Source organism: Phyllostomus discolor, chromosome 3 (assembly GCF_004126475.2).
Source record: "Phyllostomus discolor isolate MPI-MPIP mPhyDis1 chromosome 3, mPhyDis1.pri.v3, whole genome shotgun sequence".
In the NCBI taxonomy this organism is placed as follows: domain Eukaryota; kingdom Metazoa; phylum Chordata; class Mammalia; order Chiroptera; family Phyllostomidae; genus Phyllostomus; species Phyllostomus discolor.
Genome location: NC_040905.2, coordinates 207,814,873 through 207,834,414, shown reverse-complemented (window position 1 = coordinate 207,834,414; position 19,542 = coordinate 207,814,873). Strand labels below are relative to the sequence as shown.

The window sequence follows — 19,542 nt, the reverse complement described above, 5'->3', positions numbered from 1 at the left end:
TATATTACTGCTCTAAAAGTACACTTCAATTGTAAGACCCATCCACTATTCGGAAATGTTAAAATGTGCAGGGAAAGTGCATCGAAGACCCAGGGGATGTGGGGAAGCACAGGGAAATCAAGGTCAAGGAGATGACTGTGTGGCCAGCTGCTCCATTACTTAACCTACAGCTATTCATTCTTAAAACAAAATCCACTCTGACCACCTAAATATGAAAGATCTTACCTACTCCACTGCTTAATTATTTATGGACTTGGCATAAAATGGGTACCATTCAGCTCTCTAGAACTTTCAGTGAGTTCTATTGTGCTCCAATCATTAATGGTCCACTTGTTTGGCTCAGGTAAATTACATTTGCATATGCAAATTATGTCTAAATACCCTGTACTATTAATGTTATCACTAATTACATAATAATAGTCACCAATTTCCACACGGATCAAACTTACAGTTTTGTAGCTATTAGGGAAATTGTGCTTTGTAATTAAGATAATCCTCATTTCCAGATGCTAATTAACTATATAATAATTAGTCTCATTCACTAATGCAAATTAAGGATTTTCATCTTTATTGATAAAGGAGTCGTTTCTTATCAGTTAAGGAAAGATAGGCCCAGAAATCTTGCCGGGAAATACTTTCCCCCCTCTAAAGGTTAGAAGGTAAATCCATTTTTATCAGTCTCATTTGAGAATGCAAATGAGGTCTGATTAATCAAGTCAAAGACAAATGTCCTAGTCTCACTCCAGGACAGAATGTACGGCTGCCCCAGTCCATCTCTGTCCCCCTCGCACACGCTCAGGCAAACAGCTCACAAGGCAGGGGTCTCCCCGATGGGATGGGAGCCGCTGCTCTGCGGGCGGGGCGGGGCGGGGCGGAGGGAGCCCTGCGACACCTCTGTCTCTCTGCCATCCTACCTTTTGTTCCCCCTTCACCCGCCACAGGAACGTTCTGAAACGGCTGTGTCTTCGGGGCTCGGCCACAATGGGAACGAGCAGGAAGCGATTTTTGTGAGTAAATACAGAGGAAAACGGGAAAGCCGCGCTCGTTCGGAGGATTATTAAGTTTTCTGTGCTCCAAACACAACACAAACTGGCACCTCCCATCGTGACTAATGAGGGCTGCCTCGGAGAGCACAGAAGGTCTGACAGCCAGCGCGGCCTAGTTGGCAGGCCCCAGCCCGGGCCGGCCGCATTCATCATCCGCTAAACCAATCCACCAATTCCGCACCACCATTTGTCATTAATTATGCTAATCAGCACACCATTACTCTCTGATGACACTGTGGCTGTTATTAGCCAGTTACGGCTTTTCAAAAGCACCACTTATTGTGCATGCATGGGCCGTGCCTGCATTAGCCTACAGGGAAGAGATGTCCAATTATGAAAAGAAGAAATTTGCTATTATCTTTTTATAACAAACCAATTTAGTAATTAGAAAAGTCTCGGAACTCATAGATTCTCCCCCCACCCAAACAATTGAAACAACAAAAAAAAAGTCTGCTTTTCGATATTTCTCTGAAAGAAGAGGAAATACCAACACGGAGGTTTTTCGCCACAGGTTTACAAGCGGGGCCTGGGGGCATGCCTGCACTCCAGCGAGGGGCGCACACAGAGACTCCCGCGGGGCTGGCTTTTCCCCTTCCAGTTCTAATCAGCAGGGCCACGTGATTACGTGTATTTCGGTCACCAGGAATGCCTGCAGGATGACAGCTCACCGTGTGACCCTTTGCAGCCCACTGGTGGCAGATCGAAGCTGTTCACCCCACGGTGCCGGGCTGAGAACACCTTTCCCCGCAGATGCTTCCCCCTGACGCACTCGCAGCAACAGCCTGCTCCAACCTCCCACGCCCCCGCCCCCGCTGCGCCCCCGCCAGGAGCAGCAACGCCAGTCAAATGCCCTTGGAGATGTACAGTTTGGCCAAATCAACACATGTCCTGTGCATGGTTTCAGGCGAGAAAAAGGACTGAACTCCGTCTTGCAGAAAAATGGAGTCCTCTGGGGTGAGCAGGCCGACCGTGTCAAGGGAGACCTCCGCCAAAAGTCGGGGCTCAGGGCCCACCAGAGGGGGCTGGCGCTGACCCCGGGGTGTCAGCGGGGCTAACCTGCAGGCGCGCGTCCAAACCGGCACTGATTCCAAGTTGTTGTGTTCAGGCTGGAGTCTTTACCACTAGTTTTAGAAGCTTAGTCTGTATTAAGAGCTCATTAATATCATCAGAGTAAATGGGCCTATTAAAACATCTTTAAGCAATATCTGAACATAAATCTCCCTAAACTATATTTAATGACTGTACTTAAGATACATTATATGCAAGTCTTAATGAGACATTAGATAGCATTTTGAAGATTAAAATGAGAGAATCCATATAAAGTCTGTCCACTTAATGTAGCCTTAAGCTATACTGATGAAAGCATTACTACCAAATTATTACTGCATTAGAACAAATATTTTTAATCATGTCTGATTTACGTGTTCTGTTTTTCACAGGATGTCTGTTTCCACAAAAAAATATATTTTGAGTTTACAAGAAAGAGTATGTGAAAGGTTTCAGATTTTTGAAGTATTAGGGAGGTGAAGAGCATACAGAATGTACTTGGTCCTGCTTCTAGAAAGTGCTCTGGCCTCCAAAGCGCTCGCCGTTAGGTTCGGTGTATCAGTCATTCTCGCGCTATAGGCGGCCAAACATAGTGAGCTGACCATTAAACTCCCTTCGGGACTGGACTAGATGCAAAACAGAACTTAACCAAAACTGTTCTGAGGACCAGAATACGGCCCGATGCGCACAGTACAACCCACGCGGCACTGGTGGCGGCCACTAGGGGCACCTCAGTGAACCCCTCGTGTTGGGTCCCCTGGAAATCCCACCTCCCAGAAAGCCACCACCGCCCTGCGCCCCCATCCGCAGCAGACACAGACAGACGGTCCTCTGAGCTCCCAGGCTTGCGACCTGTTTGTTTGCCTGTTTCCGCGGAGGCCTCAGTGAGGTCATGCTCCCACCCCAGGGACCCTCTGTGAAGAGCAATCAGTGCTGCTGCTGGAAGGATATTAAAAAAAAAAAAAAAGTTTGCTTCCCTCGGGGCTCGGGGAGGTGAACCCTTTACACAGACCCAAATCCGCCTCCAGTCTGTTCAAACACGCGGGGCGACGGGCGTGGGCGGGAAGCGGCTGGCGCGCAGCGCTGAGCCGCTGCTTGGAGCCAGCAGCCGGGCCACAGAAAGAGCTGCGTCTCTCTGCACATGGGAACCTTCTCTATTTAAAATGGAAATATATATCCCAGGCCAATAAAAATCCCGATAAGACTTAGTACACGGCAGTCTTTTTTGAAAACAGGTCAAACCTCAGATTCTATACACAGACATATTTTTGTTTATATTTATTTTTGATGCAACAAGCAACAACGACGAAAACAAAAACACCCTCTCCCCCGGGAGACTGCATTTGTCCCGCGTCAAGGTAGCAGCCCCACAATTGCACTTCGGGGTGAATCAGCTGAGTCCTTCCTACACGTCCCCCACCAGCTGAGCTGCAGAGGGAAGGTCACCTGAGAACCCACACAAGAGAGAGCCTGGGTAATCGTCACCTGGGCTCCCCCCCCCCCCCCGCCCCCCGCCCAACCTGGACTCGGTTGCTTTGCAAAAAATCGACACTTTGGAGAATGTTAGAGACGAATCATCACTGAAGCTTTTTAGGCATCTTTTGATACTTTACACCAAAGTGTAACCACCTTTTATAAACGCTATTCAATTATGAAAGACTTCTGGGATTATGTAAATCAAGACGACTCAACCAGTGACACCTCTCTTAATAGAATGAGATTAGCGAGCTCCCCACCCCTTCTTCAAAGGAGAAGAAAAGAGCACAATTTCAACACTGGCCATTGAAAGAAGACCCCCTCCCTCGGCACGTAAAATTGGTAGCAACAAGCCTATTTCCATTCGCCTCGCCCAGATAGTCTCTCTCCAAAAGGAACTAGTTCAGAGTACAATTTTGCATTTTTAACTGCATGAATTAGGCATTCTTCATAAATAACAGCTATGTTCTATACACAGGAGCTCCTTTTTATTAGGGACACAGTAATGAACAATGAGCAATGTGTTCTATTATTCTTTGTCAAATCACAAAATGCTACGTTAGAATAACTGTGCTGGTCAATGTAATATAGTAGATTAAATTCAACTTCTGTGGAAAAACCACTGTAAAACAGCATGATAAGAAGGCTATAAAAAATTTAATTTTACTCCAAACTCCATCACAAAAAAAATGGTGTGAAAAGTAATTTTGCATAATCAGTACACGCCATCTGGAACAATTAACCGATTTCTATAGAACTATGAGGATCAGTCATATCTGCTTATTAAAGATCAGAAATTATACAAGTAATAAATCCTTGAAAAAACTAAGCGCACTCCCGCCTGTCAACGCTATTTTAACTTCAAATACTGAAGAACGCCTGATAAGGCTGAAAAGAAGAGATTAATATATGCAAATTACATCCAGCATTTAAAATCCCCACAACTGTCTCCGGGTTTCTGTCCCTTATTGCTGCCTTTATGTTTTATTCATACACCAACTCACCTGTCACTTCATAAGCTATAATATTATGGGGGTATTATTAAACAGCATAAAGCCGTGCTTTAATTGGAAAGCTTCATTGCATTTTCCAATTATTTGGAGTAAATTAAAAGCAGATGCACATAGTTTAATAAGGAGTCTAATATCAGTTCCGGGAAATCAAAATTCATTGTCATTACTGTGCCGTGATAGTTTTGCAAACTGTACTCAATTTCAGAGGTTTTCAAAAGAAAATCTGTCTATGCAATCTGTTAATTGTCATTCGGTTAATAACTGTTTAAATATCCAAACTACACAGCAGCTTCCTATTAAAAAAAAAAATAAACCAAGGGTTCATGCAAACAAATACAGCGTGCCACTTCTGGGCCGGGCCGGGCCGGGCTTCTCACGCTGGCCGGTTCACCTTGAAACAATGGAAGCTGGGAGAAACCTCCCCACTCGGAGGCCGAGCCCAGAGGGGAGGACAAAGAACAGCAGTTCTCGACTTCCCTGAGCACCAGGGGTTGCCACGCGATCAGACAGCTCTCGGTGGAAAAGGGCAGAAGCCGTGTTATAAATTGTGTTTTCAGAGGTCTGCGCTGCTCAGCAAAAAAATTAGCTTCCAAAGTTTTAATTGGTCCACCTAAAATAAATCCTTTTAATGAGTAAATTAACTGATTCAGGACACAAACATGGAAAAATCAAAGAAAGCAAATGTCGCGAGCAATTTGTTTTTTTAAAAAATTGACCCCTGAAGGGCCGTTTCTTTACTGGTTCATGACCTGGGAGTGGAGTGGTCCCCGGGCTCTGCAGGGGCTGGCCACGGCGCCTACAAGTGGATTGAACCGCCACACAAAGGGCTCGATGCTAAGCCATTATGGAGTTAAAGAACGAAACCTTAAAGGTTATTCTTCATAAGGGATCTTGCTCACAGATGGAGTCACATTATAGCGCTGCAGCTACAAGTTGCATACACACAAATACGTGTAGCTAAAGCATTTACAAATGGAAAGTCATAGGTATCCTCCAACTAGTACATGTAACCTTTTCATTTTTTATACTCGGTGACAGACTTTTTCAAATCCTAGGTGTGCAAATTATAATAGGACAAGCAGTCATTGACTTTTAAACTCCACCCACTGTGAGGGCTACAATTAATCTGTTTTTAGCATAAGAACGGCAGCTCTGCAAAGTTCATAACTTGACTCTCTTCCCCAATCCAATTAAAACCGGAGAGTCTTTCTGAAAGGGAACAACAGCACAGAGTTGAGTCTTCATCTCCCCTTTCAGAGGGCGCAGCGGCTAACACCCCAATCATCCGAGGGCGAACGCCCCCCCCCCAACCCCAAGCGAAGAGGACACCGAAAGTTGAACACAAGAAAGCATTCTGGCAAAACAACCAGCGACTATGCTCAAAGATGGAGGATAAAAGCAATTCTTGTGCAGTGATCCAAAAACCAGCATCTCTCTTTTTTTTTTTCAAAATTACCTGTTTTAATAAGTAGACACACTGTGCCAACTGAACCATTTAATTATCTGCAAAAATGATGAATCAAAACAATAGTTTGCAAAAATAAATGACTAACCTCTGATTAAAATGTCTGTCCTCATTAAGCCCACATAAAATGTACAATATCTTTTTTAAAAACATAGCCCGAAGAAAGGAGCAGTCCCCCGGCATGGAAACACAGCCCCGTGTCCTCCCGTGAGACAGGGGCATCTGAGAAAGTTGTTTCATTTGCTCTCTTAAGCCCCGAGGAAGCACGCCTTCAATGCAGGGCGTGTCCTGGGGCTGCTGCACCAGCCTCAGCACAGGCCCGAGGGCCGGGGACCTGTGGGCTGGCAACAGCTCGGGAGCAGGGACCTCGTGATGTGCTCGGGGGTGGTGTGACTTTCACGTACCCTTAAACCATGCCCTGGCTCACAGCTGTGTAAGGATTCTGGGGCAAGGAAAGGAGTTTTTTCTTCTTCTTCTTCTTCTTTTTTTTCCTCCTAAAAGTCCTGGGATGGGAGGAACAGGAAAGAAAGAGCCACAAACGAAAAGGCAAAGGGGAGAGAAGTCAAACCATTGAGATCGTCGAGCACAGACAGATCCCTTCCCAACCAGAGCGGATTTGATGACGAGGGGAACTCGGAGGCCGACTCGCATGGGGAGACATTCTCTCTGAACTCGTGCGACCCAGCGGCATGCTGGCATCTCAAGCGATCACTGACTCCTGAACCAGAACGGAGGGTTTGCTATATATTATGCCGAAAGGCCCCGGGAGCTGGGCAGGGCCCCTCCAGGTCAGCGCCTCCTGGCTCCGCCTTAGTGGACCAGCCAGCTGCCCCCTCACCCGACGGCATTTTTAGAGGAGGTGGGGGGTGTCCCACTGGACGGCGAGGACGACCAGTGCCCCCTGGAACTGTGACAGGAAGCCCTTCGCTGGAGTAACGTATTTATGACGGCCATCCCAGTTAGCACTTCTGGGGTGCCCACTCAGGACTAGGCACTTCGTGTTCACTGTCTCTAACCCTCAAAACCACAGAAGACAAAATGGACTGAACTGTTATCCAAAGCCACACGGCTGAAAAGGGCAGATCTCAAAAGTCAACGCAAAGCTAAAACCACTGAGCGGCCCCTGTGGGCCGGATCCCGGGCTGGGCGTGAGGCCCACACCTGCATGGCGTCCTACCCTCCCTGAGCCCCAGCAGAGGCCTGGGCCCCGACCGGGATGCGATAACCAAAGACAACAGACTTTCTTAGAAATGAAAAGCCAGTCAGAGGGCCATTTCACGAAAAGCATCAATAGCCAAGAGGCTTATGGCCAAAGACGCTGCCCACCTTGGGCCTAAAAAGCCACAACCACCTCGGGCAGAAGGCGGCTGAGTGACAACTGTGTAAGTCATGTGTGAGAGGACCTCTGACAGGAGCAACACTGGCGTTTTGTTAGCACGGGGCGTATTTGAGATAAACACACTGGGCGATGGGACAGAAAGATGGGCGTGTTTATTGCCGCCAGGTAAGAAGCGATTTAGTGCTTCTCAGTATGTCCCCGGAAGTGAGGCTTAGGGCCAACGAGGCAAGCTTTTCTCGCTCATTCAAAATTATGGATGTTGCCTGGCCAGTGGATCATGAGATCGCTCGAGCTATAAAACAAGTCAGGCAGGAGACACCGCTCGCTAACAAAGGATCTCAACCTTGGATGAGAGCTCCGCATCACTCACTGTCTTAGCGACAATCGAAAGACAAATCTGAGGAATGAGGAGCCTGGTTCTCTGGGACGGGTGATAAATATATTCTTCCAAACCCTAGGCTGGGGCACTGAATTCTTTTTAAACACAAGCAGGTTAACACCATCACTGGCCATTAATAAAAAGAGGGGGGGGGAGCCTTGGGTATTCGGGACACGAACACCCAATGTACGACGACGGGCAGATTCGGGTGCTGTGTCTGCAGGAAGGGTGGCTGCGTCGTTCTGAACCGGACCGGATGGACGTCCTTCTGTCCCGATGGGGGCAGTTCAGTGCATTCGTCCCGGCACAAAAGGGAGGAGCTCATCTTGTGTGACAGACACAGAACAACTTCTCATCTTGTCTCTGAACCCTGGGTGGCCGTCCCACCTGCCGCGGGAGAGGAGGTTCCCTGGGGTTTCTGATGGGGGTGGGCAGGAGGACCTGCGGGGCAGTTTCGGTCACAGTCACACATTACAGCACCTCCTACGGCCTACAATGGGTCCTGATTCTGACCTTCACCACAAACTACTGCCGCCCATTTAGCAGACAAGGAAACTAAGGCACAGAAAGGTTAAGCTTCTTGCCTAAGGTCACTCCATGCTAAGTGAGGGGGCTGTCTGCTCGCCCTTCAGTGTTCTGCCCAGCAACTGCCCGTGGGAGCCACAGCCACTGCTGGAGACGCCCTACGGACTAGGGAGTTGCCGTCGGTCAAGCATCCAAGGCCTCACTCCGATGAGGTCCCAGAAATGATGGGCCAGGAATCAACCGAGATTTAAATAAAGCTGAGACCTCACAGGCCAAGTCAGTCCCAGCAGAACTCACTCCAGGTGCGGGTGCCATTTTCCACTTCAATTTGACAAGTGCAGGGAAATGGTCACACACACCCTGAGGCGGCGGCATCCTCCGTAGAGTGACCTGGAGCTTAGGTCTGGAGTCGGAGACCTGGGTTCGAATCTCGACCCTCCCACTTACTAGCAGCGTGACTTTGGGGCAGATTACAATCCCTCTAAACCTCAGTTTTTTTATTACCTATCGAAGAAAAATATTTGTGAAGATGAAACATATTTATAAGAGAATGTTTATTTTACAAGGCTTGAGCACGGAAGCTCAGCAACATGGGCAGCTGTGCTGTATCTATACAATACAGGCACTAAGAGTAACAGTGCAAAACCTAAAGATTTTTTGCCTGGTTGTCTTGGTAAGGGTTTACCGGGACTAGGAAGATGATAAATGCATGGCAAGTGCTCACCACACAGTCGTGCACATGGTAAGTGCTAAAGGAAGGCGAGGTGTTATTGAAATAAATTAACATGATCCGTTTTAATACCGGCAACGACAACTTCAGCTCCCTAAATGTATTTAAATTAAAGAACTTGCCTTCATTGTATCATTTTTCCCCTCTCAGGTGATAGTGTATTATTACGGGAGAGACAGGGGCAGAAAAAGAAACAAAAGGCTAATTTGATACAGGCTGCCCCGGGCAGGCATGTTTGGTAAACCAGACTTCACCCCCGCCCACGGAGCAAACCCCGGCAGAGGAGCGAAGAGCGGACGCAGACCCGGGATTAAGTGTGTTCGCTCTGGTTTCCGCATTTCTCTGAAGGGCCCGGCCGTTCATCCCCGATTGTGCGGCCTGCCAGGACGGGGACCATGATGGGGGCCCGGGGGCGAATTTCCGATGTAAAAACTGGACGCAGGGAGAATGGTGCCAGAGAGCTGGTTCCCCCCGCCCCCGCCCAGCGTTCTTTACCACCACGGGAGGCGCCTGCAGGGAACCACTCGGCGCCGGTGTGCAGCACGCACAAGGCTCCTTCCCATGTACCCTCAGCCCCGGAGGGTGGGGTCATCCCCGCCACCTGAGACGCTGGCCGATGCCTGATGGATGCAAAGGAAGCTCCCCATGAACGTTAGCTGAACTGTGTTTACATGACTGATATTGAGAGATGCGGGGATTCAAGTCTGGGGAGGCCCGGTGCTGTGCCCAACACGGACCTGGCTTTCCCGGCTCCCGCTGCGGTCTTCCCCGCCCCCACCTGCCAAGGCTGCGCTCTGGGATTTAGGAGGGGGCGTGGCCCATTAAACCCACCCCGCCTAAACTCCCCCGTGCTTGAATACCAGGAGAGAAGGAAAGCACAGCGGGAGGGTGCCCACCCTTTTAAGAGCACTGAAGTATCTGTCACCTAATAATGTTCTTATTTTTCACGATGACGAAACTGGAAAAAGTCTTAACTTTCTCCAACCGCGCAGCATCAAATGCAGAAATGAAGCCTGGGGTGGAAAGCAGCCCCTAGCTAAGCAGTGCACAACCCCACCCCCACCCCCCAAAAATCAAAGCGAGGCACGCCGGGAGAGCTCGAGGAACTGTTGGCTCGTTCTGCCAGGCACCCTCTCCTGCTCGCCGCCAAGCCACTGTTGGGTCACCTTCCTGAGACAGGGCTGCTCACCACGGAGGACAGCCCACTTCTAAGTGACCGTACATGACAGAACGTCTCGGTTTCCCTGGGTGCCGGGCTGAGCCATGCCGGAGAGCCCACTGCCAGTTTCTCGGGTCTGAGGACGAAATTCCCTCTCAGTGCCGAGGGTGCTCTGCTTCCCCAGATGGAACTGCACACGTGAAATTATAAAGGGGGCCTGGTCCCGAGAAGATGGAGACCACGCTGGCCAGGGGCCAGTGCATCCCGAGTGATCACTCTCAACAGATCTTGGGGCTCCTGCTCTGACCGCAGCCCGGCGGGGGAGGTGGGTGTGGAGAGAAGGGACCTCCCGGCACTGCTCCCCAGCTCTGAAATGTCCTCACGTGCCGGATCTTCACAGCCATCCTAGGAAAGTGGTGGGCCGTCGCTGCCTTAGTCGGCAGGTGTCAGTAATGAGCACTGAGTGACTGGCCCGACAGGGTGACGCAGCACAGGGCCCTGGCAGGGTTCTAACGGGGTGCCGTTCACCTGTGTGGCCCGTGTGGCCACACACAGCGGCTCCGTGGGATGGCCTCCCGTGCTTCTGACCCTACATGCCCCGTCAGTCATGTGCCCAGCCTTCTTCCGCAGGCTTCCTGCACCCTCAGGAGGAAACACGGCCGGCCCCACGCAGCTCTGTGTCTGCCGAGTGAGCCGAGGCGTAAACCACCTCTGTCTTCGTTTAGTTGCACTGCCCCGGGTTCGCAGGGGGTCCACGGCGGCCTCCTTCCTGTCGAAACATGGTCTCTGCCTTCTCGAGCTGCTCACACTTGGAGTCTCTGCATCACAGAGCAGCAGGAGGGGAGCGTCCCCGGCGACAGGGGAATCAGGGAAGCTCAGCGGGAGAGGCAGTTTGGGAGCAGGCCCTCAGAGCCAGGTCAAACAGAGAAGGGGAGAAGGCAGGGCACCTGAACCATCGGACTGGCAGGGGCAGGTGCACAGGGACACACAGGCGGGACGTAGGGGAGCACCCAGACTGGGGAGCACAGGTGAAGAAAAACAGCTGGAAGACACCGGCCAGGTGGACACGGGCCGGGGGTGCCGGGCCGGTGCCGCCTGACTTAGTGCAGCAGGCGGTGGGCTGGGACAGGACATGAAGGTGTGACCTAAGGGGCTGTGCTTCGGGGAGGTAAGTCTGCCGCCTGGGCAACTGGGCCGAGGACAGAGAAGCCTGGCTGAGGAAGCCAGCCAAGTAAGTGTGAGGTGCCGATACCCGGTACCTGCAGGGGCCTAAGCCCAGTCCGCCCAGTGGGCCCAGCCCTGAAAGTCGGAACGCCTCGGGGTAACCACAGGCTCACCCGTGACCTTCAGCTCCAGAACATTTGCTGGGGGAACTGGACGTGGCTGTGGACTTAATCCACAATAATAGGATCCAGAGCCCAGCTCAGGGGTTTCGGGGACCCCCTCTCTCTGAGAAATCCTGGGGGAGGTACCTGCAGGGAGGAACACCTCCAAGGAGGCGAGAGCTCCCCCGGCGCCCCGAGTGCCGGCCCGCACACGCCATTCATTAACTTCAGTGACACGGCCGCCACCGCGGATGTACAAAAGCACATCCAATTAGCCAGGCCTGCATGAATATTTGCACTCTTAAATCTTCCGCATTCCGAAAGGGTTAACGCTTATTATTAGCATATAATTTACAGCCCTTTCTCCCAGGAAAGGAATAATGCACAGTAAATGCCACATTCATTTTAATAATACATGTTACAGTCTGTGCCCAACATCTGCACAAAGGTAAAGGAGACAGATTTTTTTGACATGTCCCACTCTGCCATCTAAACACAGGCTTTTTGTTTCTTAAGTGACGGAAGGTTTAATCAAGAAAGCAGGCAATTCATCAATCGAAACGAGGCGGCGTGCGCGCGCCTGACAGCACACACATGGCCGTGTGCGGAGCGGACCCGGCCACCTGTCAAGCCCACCTTTACGTCGGGATATACAAACACGCCGTGCGATCAATTCCCCGCGCGCTCCGACTCATTTCTTCTTTTTCTTATTATATTTTTCTTGGCGCTCGATTTTGTTGTCAGTCAGGGCAAGGATAGATGGATAGACAAGGGGCGCGATGGCCGCTGGAGGTGAAGATAAAAATGTATACGCCTTTCCAGTGACTTATTTCCTCCTCGATTTGAGCGCCATTATTATAAATATTTCTCGCGCTTCTTCATTCAGGAATTCTCCCCCATGTTGCTTCTCCCTATCCGTGGCTGCGTCAGATGGATGTCCCCGTCTCGGGTCCTGGCCACCCTCCCCCGTGTCCACCCGCCGCCTCTCCACCAGCCTTGGGTGATGGTGAAAATCCTCAGTGTTGGGGGGGGGGGGAAGAAAGAGGGGTCTGAAAAACAAAGCCACCTGAGCCACGAGTCCATGACAGACAAAGGCCAGAGGGACCCCTGCGGATGTGGAGGGTGCGCAAGACGACGCGGGGGCGTGCCCCGGAAGGAGCGGCTTTCCCTCATTTGAGCTTCTCCATAACGCAGCCACCTAACCCACAGGCACACACGCACACGGAACACGGGTGCGGACTCCGCAGCGAGACACCGCGCACAGGACACGCAGAGCAGCGGCTGGGGAGCACGCCTTCCGCAGAAGGGAACGGCATTTCCCAGGCAGGCGAGCGTGGGCGTCTGGCAGCCTGTGCTTCCCCACCCCGCCATGCTTTACGGACATTAATGCCTTAAGTTTATTTTCTTTTTTAAACATTTTATTTATTTTCAGTTATTTTATTGTTGTTCAATTAGTTGTCTGCATTGACTCCCCCACTGCTCCCCCTACCCCAGCCGTCCCCACTAAGTTTAGTCTTGACTTTCCAGGTGAGCTTTATTTTCCCTAATTAAAAGGTATAAACAATGTAATCACCACAAGTGAAAGGAAAATATGTTTACAGTTGTTCGTGATGCTGCGGACAAGCTTTTAAAGGATCCTATCTTAAAATACACAGATTTTTTTTCCCCATAATAAGATGAAGAGCTGGTGGCAGAAATTTTATCCAATTGGATGAAATATATAAATCATGAATTTCATAATACTGATAATTAAATGTCCATCTTCCAGTTTAAATGAGGACTAGATTAAAACTGCATGGAGAAGGCTGATATTCAGAAATCATTAATTATTTTTAATTGCTTTGCGCTCTCCCGGTCTGATGTCAGTTACATGGCTCACACACGGCTCTGCTTCAGATAAAACCCTCCCCTGCTCCATGGACAGTCTCGGGCCAGGCTGATGAGCTGGTGGGCTTGCACTTGTCCACACTCACAGGCTTCCTGGTGTCAGACATCTTGAAAGGGAACTGGTTTTCAAGAGGGAACAGCTGTAGGACGCAATAGGCTGGCTTTTCCAGCAAGCAAAAAGAAAACTGGGAAAACAAAATAAAGCAAAAAACCTCACGCCAGGGTGACTGCACCCCACCCCACCCCCAGCTCGGTTCCAGGTGATGGCTTTTGTCCTGGTGCAACTGTGTGCCCCGTTCACTCTGAAACCTGAGGACGCAGCTGACAGAGGGTATGGTCAGCCCGGCGCCGATGGGCAAACGAAGGTGTCGGCACGGCAGCCCCCGCGTCCAGAAGTGGAGGGAACCCAGACCCACGGCTCCCTGCTCTGTGGGGCCCCTCCGGCGCTCCTGGGGCGTATGCTTCGCTCACGTGTCTGTTTTAGTGTGCATGTGCTTGATTCTGCTATTTCATACAACCAGGTCGGTTTTTTCAAAAGGGAGAAGTTTGCTTTGGTAGAAGTCCTGCCCTCGGGGATATAAATCAGTTTGTGGCAACCAGCACAGAAACAAAAGACCAGCACAGACTGGCTTCCCACGCCACGGGCACCCGTTCGCTAGGTAAGACCTGTCACGAGCTGACGAGAGATGCTCCTAGGTCAGCAGGGGCAATCGGGGTGCCTCTCGGCTGAGGGCCCCTTGCAGGGAGCTTCCAGTATGGGGTGTCCCTCAGGCCGGACAGGAGGTGGGGTGCTCCTCCTTCCTGACACCCCGAGGTCCCCAGTCCCTGAGGCCCATGACACTCAGCACATGAACATCTCTTAAGGAATGTCCCACCCAACTCCCATACGTTGTTGGGGTCCAAACATGAGCTGATTCCCCGCCACACGCAGTCATACAACTGGACCTTTTAGAAGCCGCTGAAAAGCGGTTGTTTCATTGTTCACAGCACTGCCTTTACACGGAAGAACTCAGTGAGAGGACCGGGTGGGTTTCTCACTGACACACTTGCTGGCTTTCATGCCGGCCCCACGGAAGCTGTCCTGGCTCAGAGTCAAACCTGGGGGGCCCCTGCACCCCCAGCAGCATCCTACTTTCCTGTCCCATTTTTAGTGCACTCTTATTTTTTCGTTCCCATTTTTATTATGTTACATGTATTTTAGGGGCTACCTTAAATCTTTTTGGAACAGGTGAAACAGGAATGAATACGTGGTCAGACATCTAAACATCTAAAAAAGAATTCTAAGGAAAAAAAAGGCAGAACGTCATCATTGGGGACGAAAATTGAAGACTTTTCAGGAGGGAGAAGATATTCTTAAAAGGAAAACCAACAGCCATGGAGAGGCCCGGCAAGGACACCCAGGGGGTGGGGCTTAGGGTGGAAACTGGCCCTGAAGACAGCCCTCCCAGAGGGGAGAGCTTAAAGGCACAGAGCGAGGGGCCACAGAAGTCAGAACACCGCTGGCACGGCTGAGCCACCACGCACAGAAGGACGGACCATCGACAGAGGGGTTTGAGATCACGTGCAGAGGACGAAGAGCAAGAATGGGGGTGCCCCTGGCATGGGACGGATGACAAAGACCAGGGGTCAGCGAGTTTGTTCTGAGAAGGGACAGATGGAGAATAGCCCAGCTGTGGTGAGTGGGCCTCCCAGCCCGTCACAGGGGCTCGGCTCTGCCACTGCTGTGTGGCAGGAGCCACGGGCAGTTTGTAGAGGACCGAGCATGGGCACATTCTAGTCAAACTCTACTTGTGACACAGAAATCTGACTTCCATATGACCTGCACGTCACTGGATATTATTTTGTATGTTTTCCCGACCGTTTAAGAACATGAAACCATCCTCCGCCCACAGGACACACAGATAGGCGGTGGGGGACATCTGGCCACGGGCCGCGGCTTGCCTACCCTAAAACAGACAATGTGAACCAAACCAGGCACCCGCCATGTTACTTCTGTCCCCTCTGTTGGGGAAAACCATCCTCACACCCCAGGGAGCAGGACCACGCGGCGACGTGGGACTTGGAGAGCGAGGGGAGGGCATGGCTGGAGCAGCAGGCTCTGCCTCACGTGGCCACCGGCTGTGTGAGGTGCTGGTGGAACAGCCACCCGTGGTCTTGGAGGAATGCCAGAGGACAGGAGGTTCCAGGGGACTGGACACCGGGAAAACTCATTCTCAGGGAGGAGCAGCAAGAGGGCCATTGACCTGGGCCTGAGAGCGATTTCCAGTCCAGCCTGAAACTGCACTGTGAGTCGGGGCATGAGCTCGCAGAAAGGGGATGGCAACCTCGGGGGACGGCACGCCGTACAAGGACGCACCGAAGTAACGTCAGGTCTGTAGTTTATCTTATTACAGACGCAGCGCGTGCCGTCACAGAAAGAGGCAGCACCGCAAAGAAGCAGAAGGAAGAAAAGAACAGGACAGCCCGGGGGCAGCCCCTGTGAGCGCCATGGGGTGCACCTTTCCGGACCCGCAGATGCGCATTTTTAAATGAGCTCACACGCTGCTTCTGTGACTTGTTACTTGTATTTACCCACGCTTTTTCGTCAAAATCATCATTTTAAGAAGTCCTCACCCAAGTGTATGTTTACTGATTTTGAGAGAGAGGAGGGGGTGGAGAGAAAAAGTGAAACATCAATCGGCTGCCTCCTGCACACACCCCGACCAGGGACCGAACCTGCAACCTAGGTAAGTGCCCTGACCCAGAGTCGAACCCGCAACCCTCTGGGGTACAGGACGACGCTCCCACCACTAAACCACCTGGCTAGGGCATCTAAATGATTTTTTGATGCCTGAAAAGTTAAGGACATTGTACAGATGTTTCAGAATTTCACCGTTTGCCTCTGTTTTAGGCATTTAGGAAGCCCATCCCCCAGCCTTTTTTTTTGGAGGATTATTTTTGAAAAGCATCAGTGCTCATCTTTGTAGATAAATCTTCTTGTACAATGGTAATATTTCCTAGAAGAAACTCCCACAAGCAGCAGAGTGAGGACCCACGGCACACTTCACGCCGTTTTGATCAGGGCGCCCGGGGGGCGGAGCAAGGGGCGTGGCTTCTTGGGATTTCGACTCTGAGTCAGCAGAAGTTCCTCACCCACTTCCGGGGGCAAGAGAAGACCACTGGCTGGACTACGTCAACTAGCTGTCACATTTGGCAGACAACATGTAGGACCCCAAAAGGCTGGGTGGGTACGAACATACGGGAAGACAGAGCCCAGTCGGACGAGGGAGGACCTCGAAGACAGGGAATGGGCTCGGGGGAGGTGGCTGAGCAGCCGGTCGGGCTGATCGGCTTCCCCAGAGGTCACAGAGGACGTGCCTGGGCAAGGCAGACCCTGGGCTAAAGGCTCCCCTCCCTCCCTCCCTTCCCTGAACAGTTCCCGAGTGCCCGGGTGCTGGGGACGGAGCTACACTCTCTCCCCGCCGGTTTCTCCAGCGGCTCTGAGCCGTGTCGTTCCCTGTGCCGGTGCGGCATGGATGCCTTAGTGAGAGACACCGGAGAAGGGATATGTTAGCAGGTATGCCCTTGGGAAAACACGTAAAAGTAAACATTACTTTAATAACCATACAAATTAAATGTGAGCTGCTTTTCCAAATTCTCATTACACTGTTTGGGAAGCGACTTATCTTCGGAAGGACTGCAAACTCAGTAATCAAATACTTTCAGGCACGAACCGGGGCACACCAGGAGTCTGCACCAGGGGATTAGCCCCTGGAGTCCGCAGTGAGCGTGTGCCAGCGCCGTCCGGAAGGAGAGTGGTGGGATGGTCGGTTTCGTTACCAGCAGAGCTCCAGCTACCATGGCATCAGGCGCTGGGCAAGGGCTAGGGCCAGGGGCACACTTTGCCTTGGCTGTTTTTGGAAGACACCATTGAAATCTTAACTTCCTAATACCGAACCGAGCTGTGCCACTCAGTGCCAAATGCTGTTCGTACGGGGGAGGGGAGGTCTCTGCTCCCTTCCAGCCAGAACGACTTGCAGGCAGGCTGCCGGTGGGTAGGCGGGCAGGCTTCCCAGCTGCACCATGGTTGCCCAGTGCTGAGCTTGCAGGCCTTATGGAGCCAGCGGGTCCTGCGGGGTATTTCTGGCAGCATCACAGCCAAGCAGTCCTGGACCCTGGCAGAGCAATTTGGTGCCTGCAGCCGCCAAGGAGGCCCAAGCTGCCTGCTGCCGTGTGGGCTGCCGCCTCAACTACCTCTGTTTGGAAGCTAAAATCCAACCGGCTGCCATTTACATAAATGTAACAGGAAGTTTCTGAATGGCTTCCCCTGTGTCTTGAGGCTGTTACCTCGGTATTGCTACACTAACAGCTGAAATGAACCCAGACAACACCTCATCAAAGCCAGGGGGCGAGGAAGCAGCGGTCCAGAGGCAGACAGGCACATTCCTGCCAAACGCGAGGAGATTTCGCTCCGTGGGCCCTTTTCTGCAGGCACGTCAACAGCTGGGAAAGCCATCAGAGAGCCTGGGCGAGGGGGGGCAGCCGAACGCTCCGGCTGGAAAAAGATTTGCAAGCTGGAGGAAAAAAAAAGTCATCTGCTTTGACTGAGCCTTCCCTATGCGGCGCACTCGGAACGGGGTCGCCCTGCTGGATTTCACAGACCTGTTCTGCATCGCTCTGCCACTGAGCATCTGGGGAGATGGTCAGCTTTTCTACAAAATAGGTCATCTTTCCACACTCGTTAGGTTCCCTGTCGGCTCTGCCGAAATAGCCGCAGCACAGAAGCAGCTCTCGCCGGGGCGCTTTCCTGCACGACGTGTTCCCTCCACCCTGGGGGCGAGGGCTCGGGGGACGTCCCCGACCTCCCCGCTCCCCAGCAGGTGTGCCACCCAGAAACGGAACAACTGGCTTTTGCTTTTCCTTCCAAACCCATTAGGGAGCGATCATAACGAGAAAAACTAACACTGACACGAATTATACCACTGTTCTGTTTCATCTATTTAGTAACCTGAAGTTGCAGTTTTTAGAACAAAGATTACCTCTTAAATAACCGATTCATTATGGTACATGAGTGGATGCCATGTTCCCGTGTTCCGAGTGTCACTCACCATTAGGGGAGGGCGCTGGTAAGGGGCACCGATCTGCCACTTCCCCCGCAGATGCGGGCACCCCTGCTCGAGGCCCAGGATAATCGGAGGCCAGTTTGCGGGTTTCCTCGGCGCTTAGCAAGTCACCTGCCCTGCCAGGCACCTAATGAATCTCAATTCCGTAATAAGGCTTGTACGTTTCCCCTCCCCGGCTGAAGGTGAAAAGGAAAACGAGGACTGATGAAGTTCCTGCCAAGGTAACACTATCAATTTCAAGGCCGAGTTCAGAAATCACAGACTCACAGGGCGGGGGTGTGACGGGCAGACCACCAGTGCAACCTCTGGCCACAGACCAGAGGCTTTGAGAAATGAGAGGCGAGGACAGACCCGGGCCCAGGAGGGCGAGTGGACCAGGCCCCGGCTCTGTGCTGCCCCCGCCCGGGGCCTCCTGGGAAACCCGCCCTCGGCCTGGCAGGTGAACAATGCGGCGACTATTCTCTGGAAACCTCCCTTCGAGCTTGTGAAATCCACACATTGTTTTTCATCATTAGTTTCAAAACATGCTGAGTATTTGGCCCTCCTCTAAGCGCTGCGGTGGCGCAGAGGGAAGGGGAGGCCTGGCCCCTGCTGGGACCAGGCCCCTGGCAGGGAGAGAAGAGGTAAGACGGATGCCAGCAGAGCCAGGGAATGTGCTGTGGGGGGGGGGGGGGGGGGGGCACGGGTGCGGGACCGTCTTGGTCGCCGGCTGCTAGAGCAGGGGCCCCGCGTACCTGATATGGCATACAGGTTGGAGTGCTGGTACTCATAGTCCGCCCGAGTGCTGTTCCTGCCCCGGAAGGTGGCGGGGAGAGTGAGAGAGATGTGCCTGGGAAAGAGACAGAGGAGAAAAAGGAGGTTACGGGGTGCACCGAGCAACCCCCCAAAGGCCCCGAAAGCCCCCAGTGCCCGGAACGGCCCACAGCAGCAGGAGTGGGCGTCCCTGGCAAGCAGCGGTCCTCCGCCAGCCCGAGTCCCCCCAAGGGATTCAGAAGTGCCCAGACCTCGGCAGCCACCGTTGTCCACACTGGCAAGGACGTCCGAGAGAA

General features: G+C 52.0%; 1 protein-coding gene across 4 annotated transcripts in view; it reads right to left on the bottom strand.

The window, feature by feature from the left end:
* MVB12B (multivesicular body subunit 12B) overlaps positions 1 to 19,542 on the bottom strand; it is a 169,157-nt gene that overhangs the window by 49,769 nt on the left and 99,846 nt on the right. For all 4 annotated transcript variants that reach the window (XM_036022238.1, XM_028532633.2, XM_036022240.1 and 1 more), the window contains exon 7: positions 19,228 to 19,322. In XM_036022238.1, the coding sequence (XP_035878131.1) occupies positions 19,228 to 19,322 (95 nt within the window). The remainder of the gene's footprint in view (positions 1 to 19,227; positions 19,323 to 19,542) is intronic.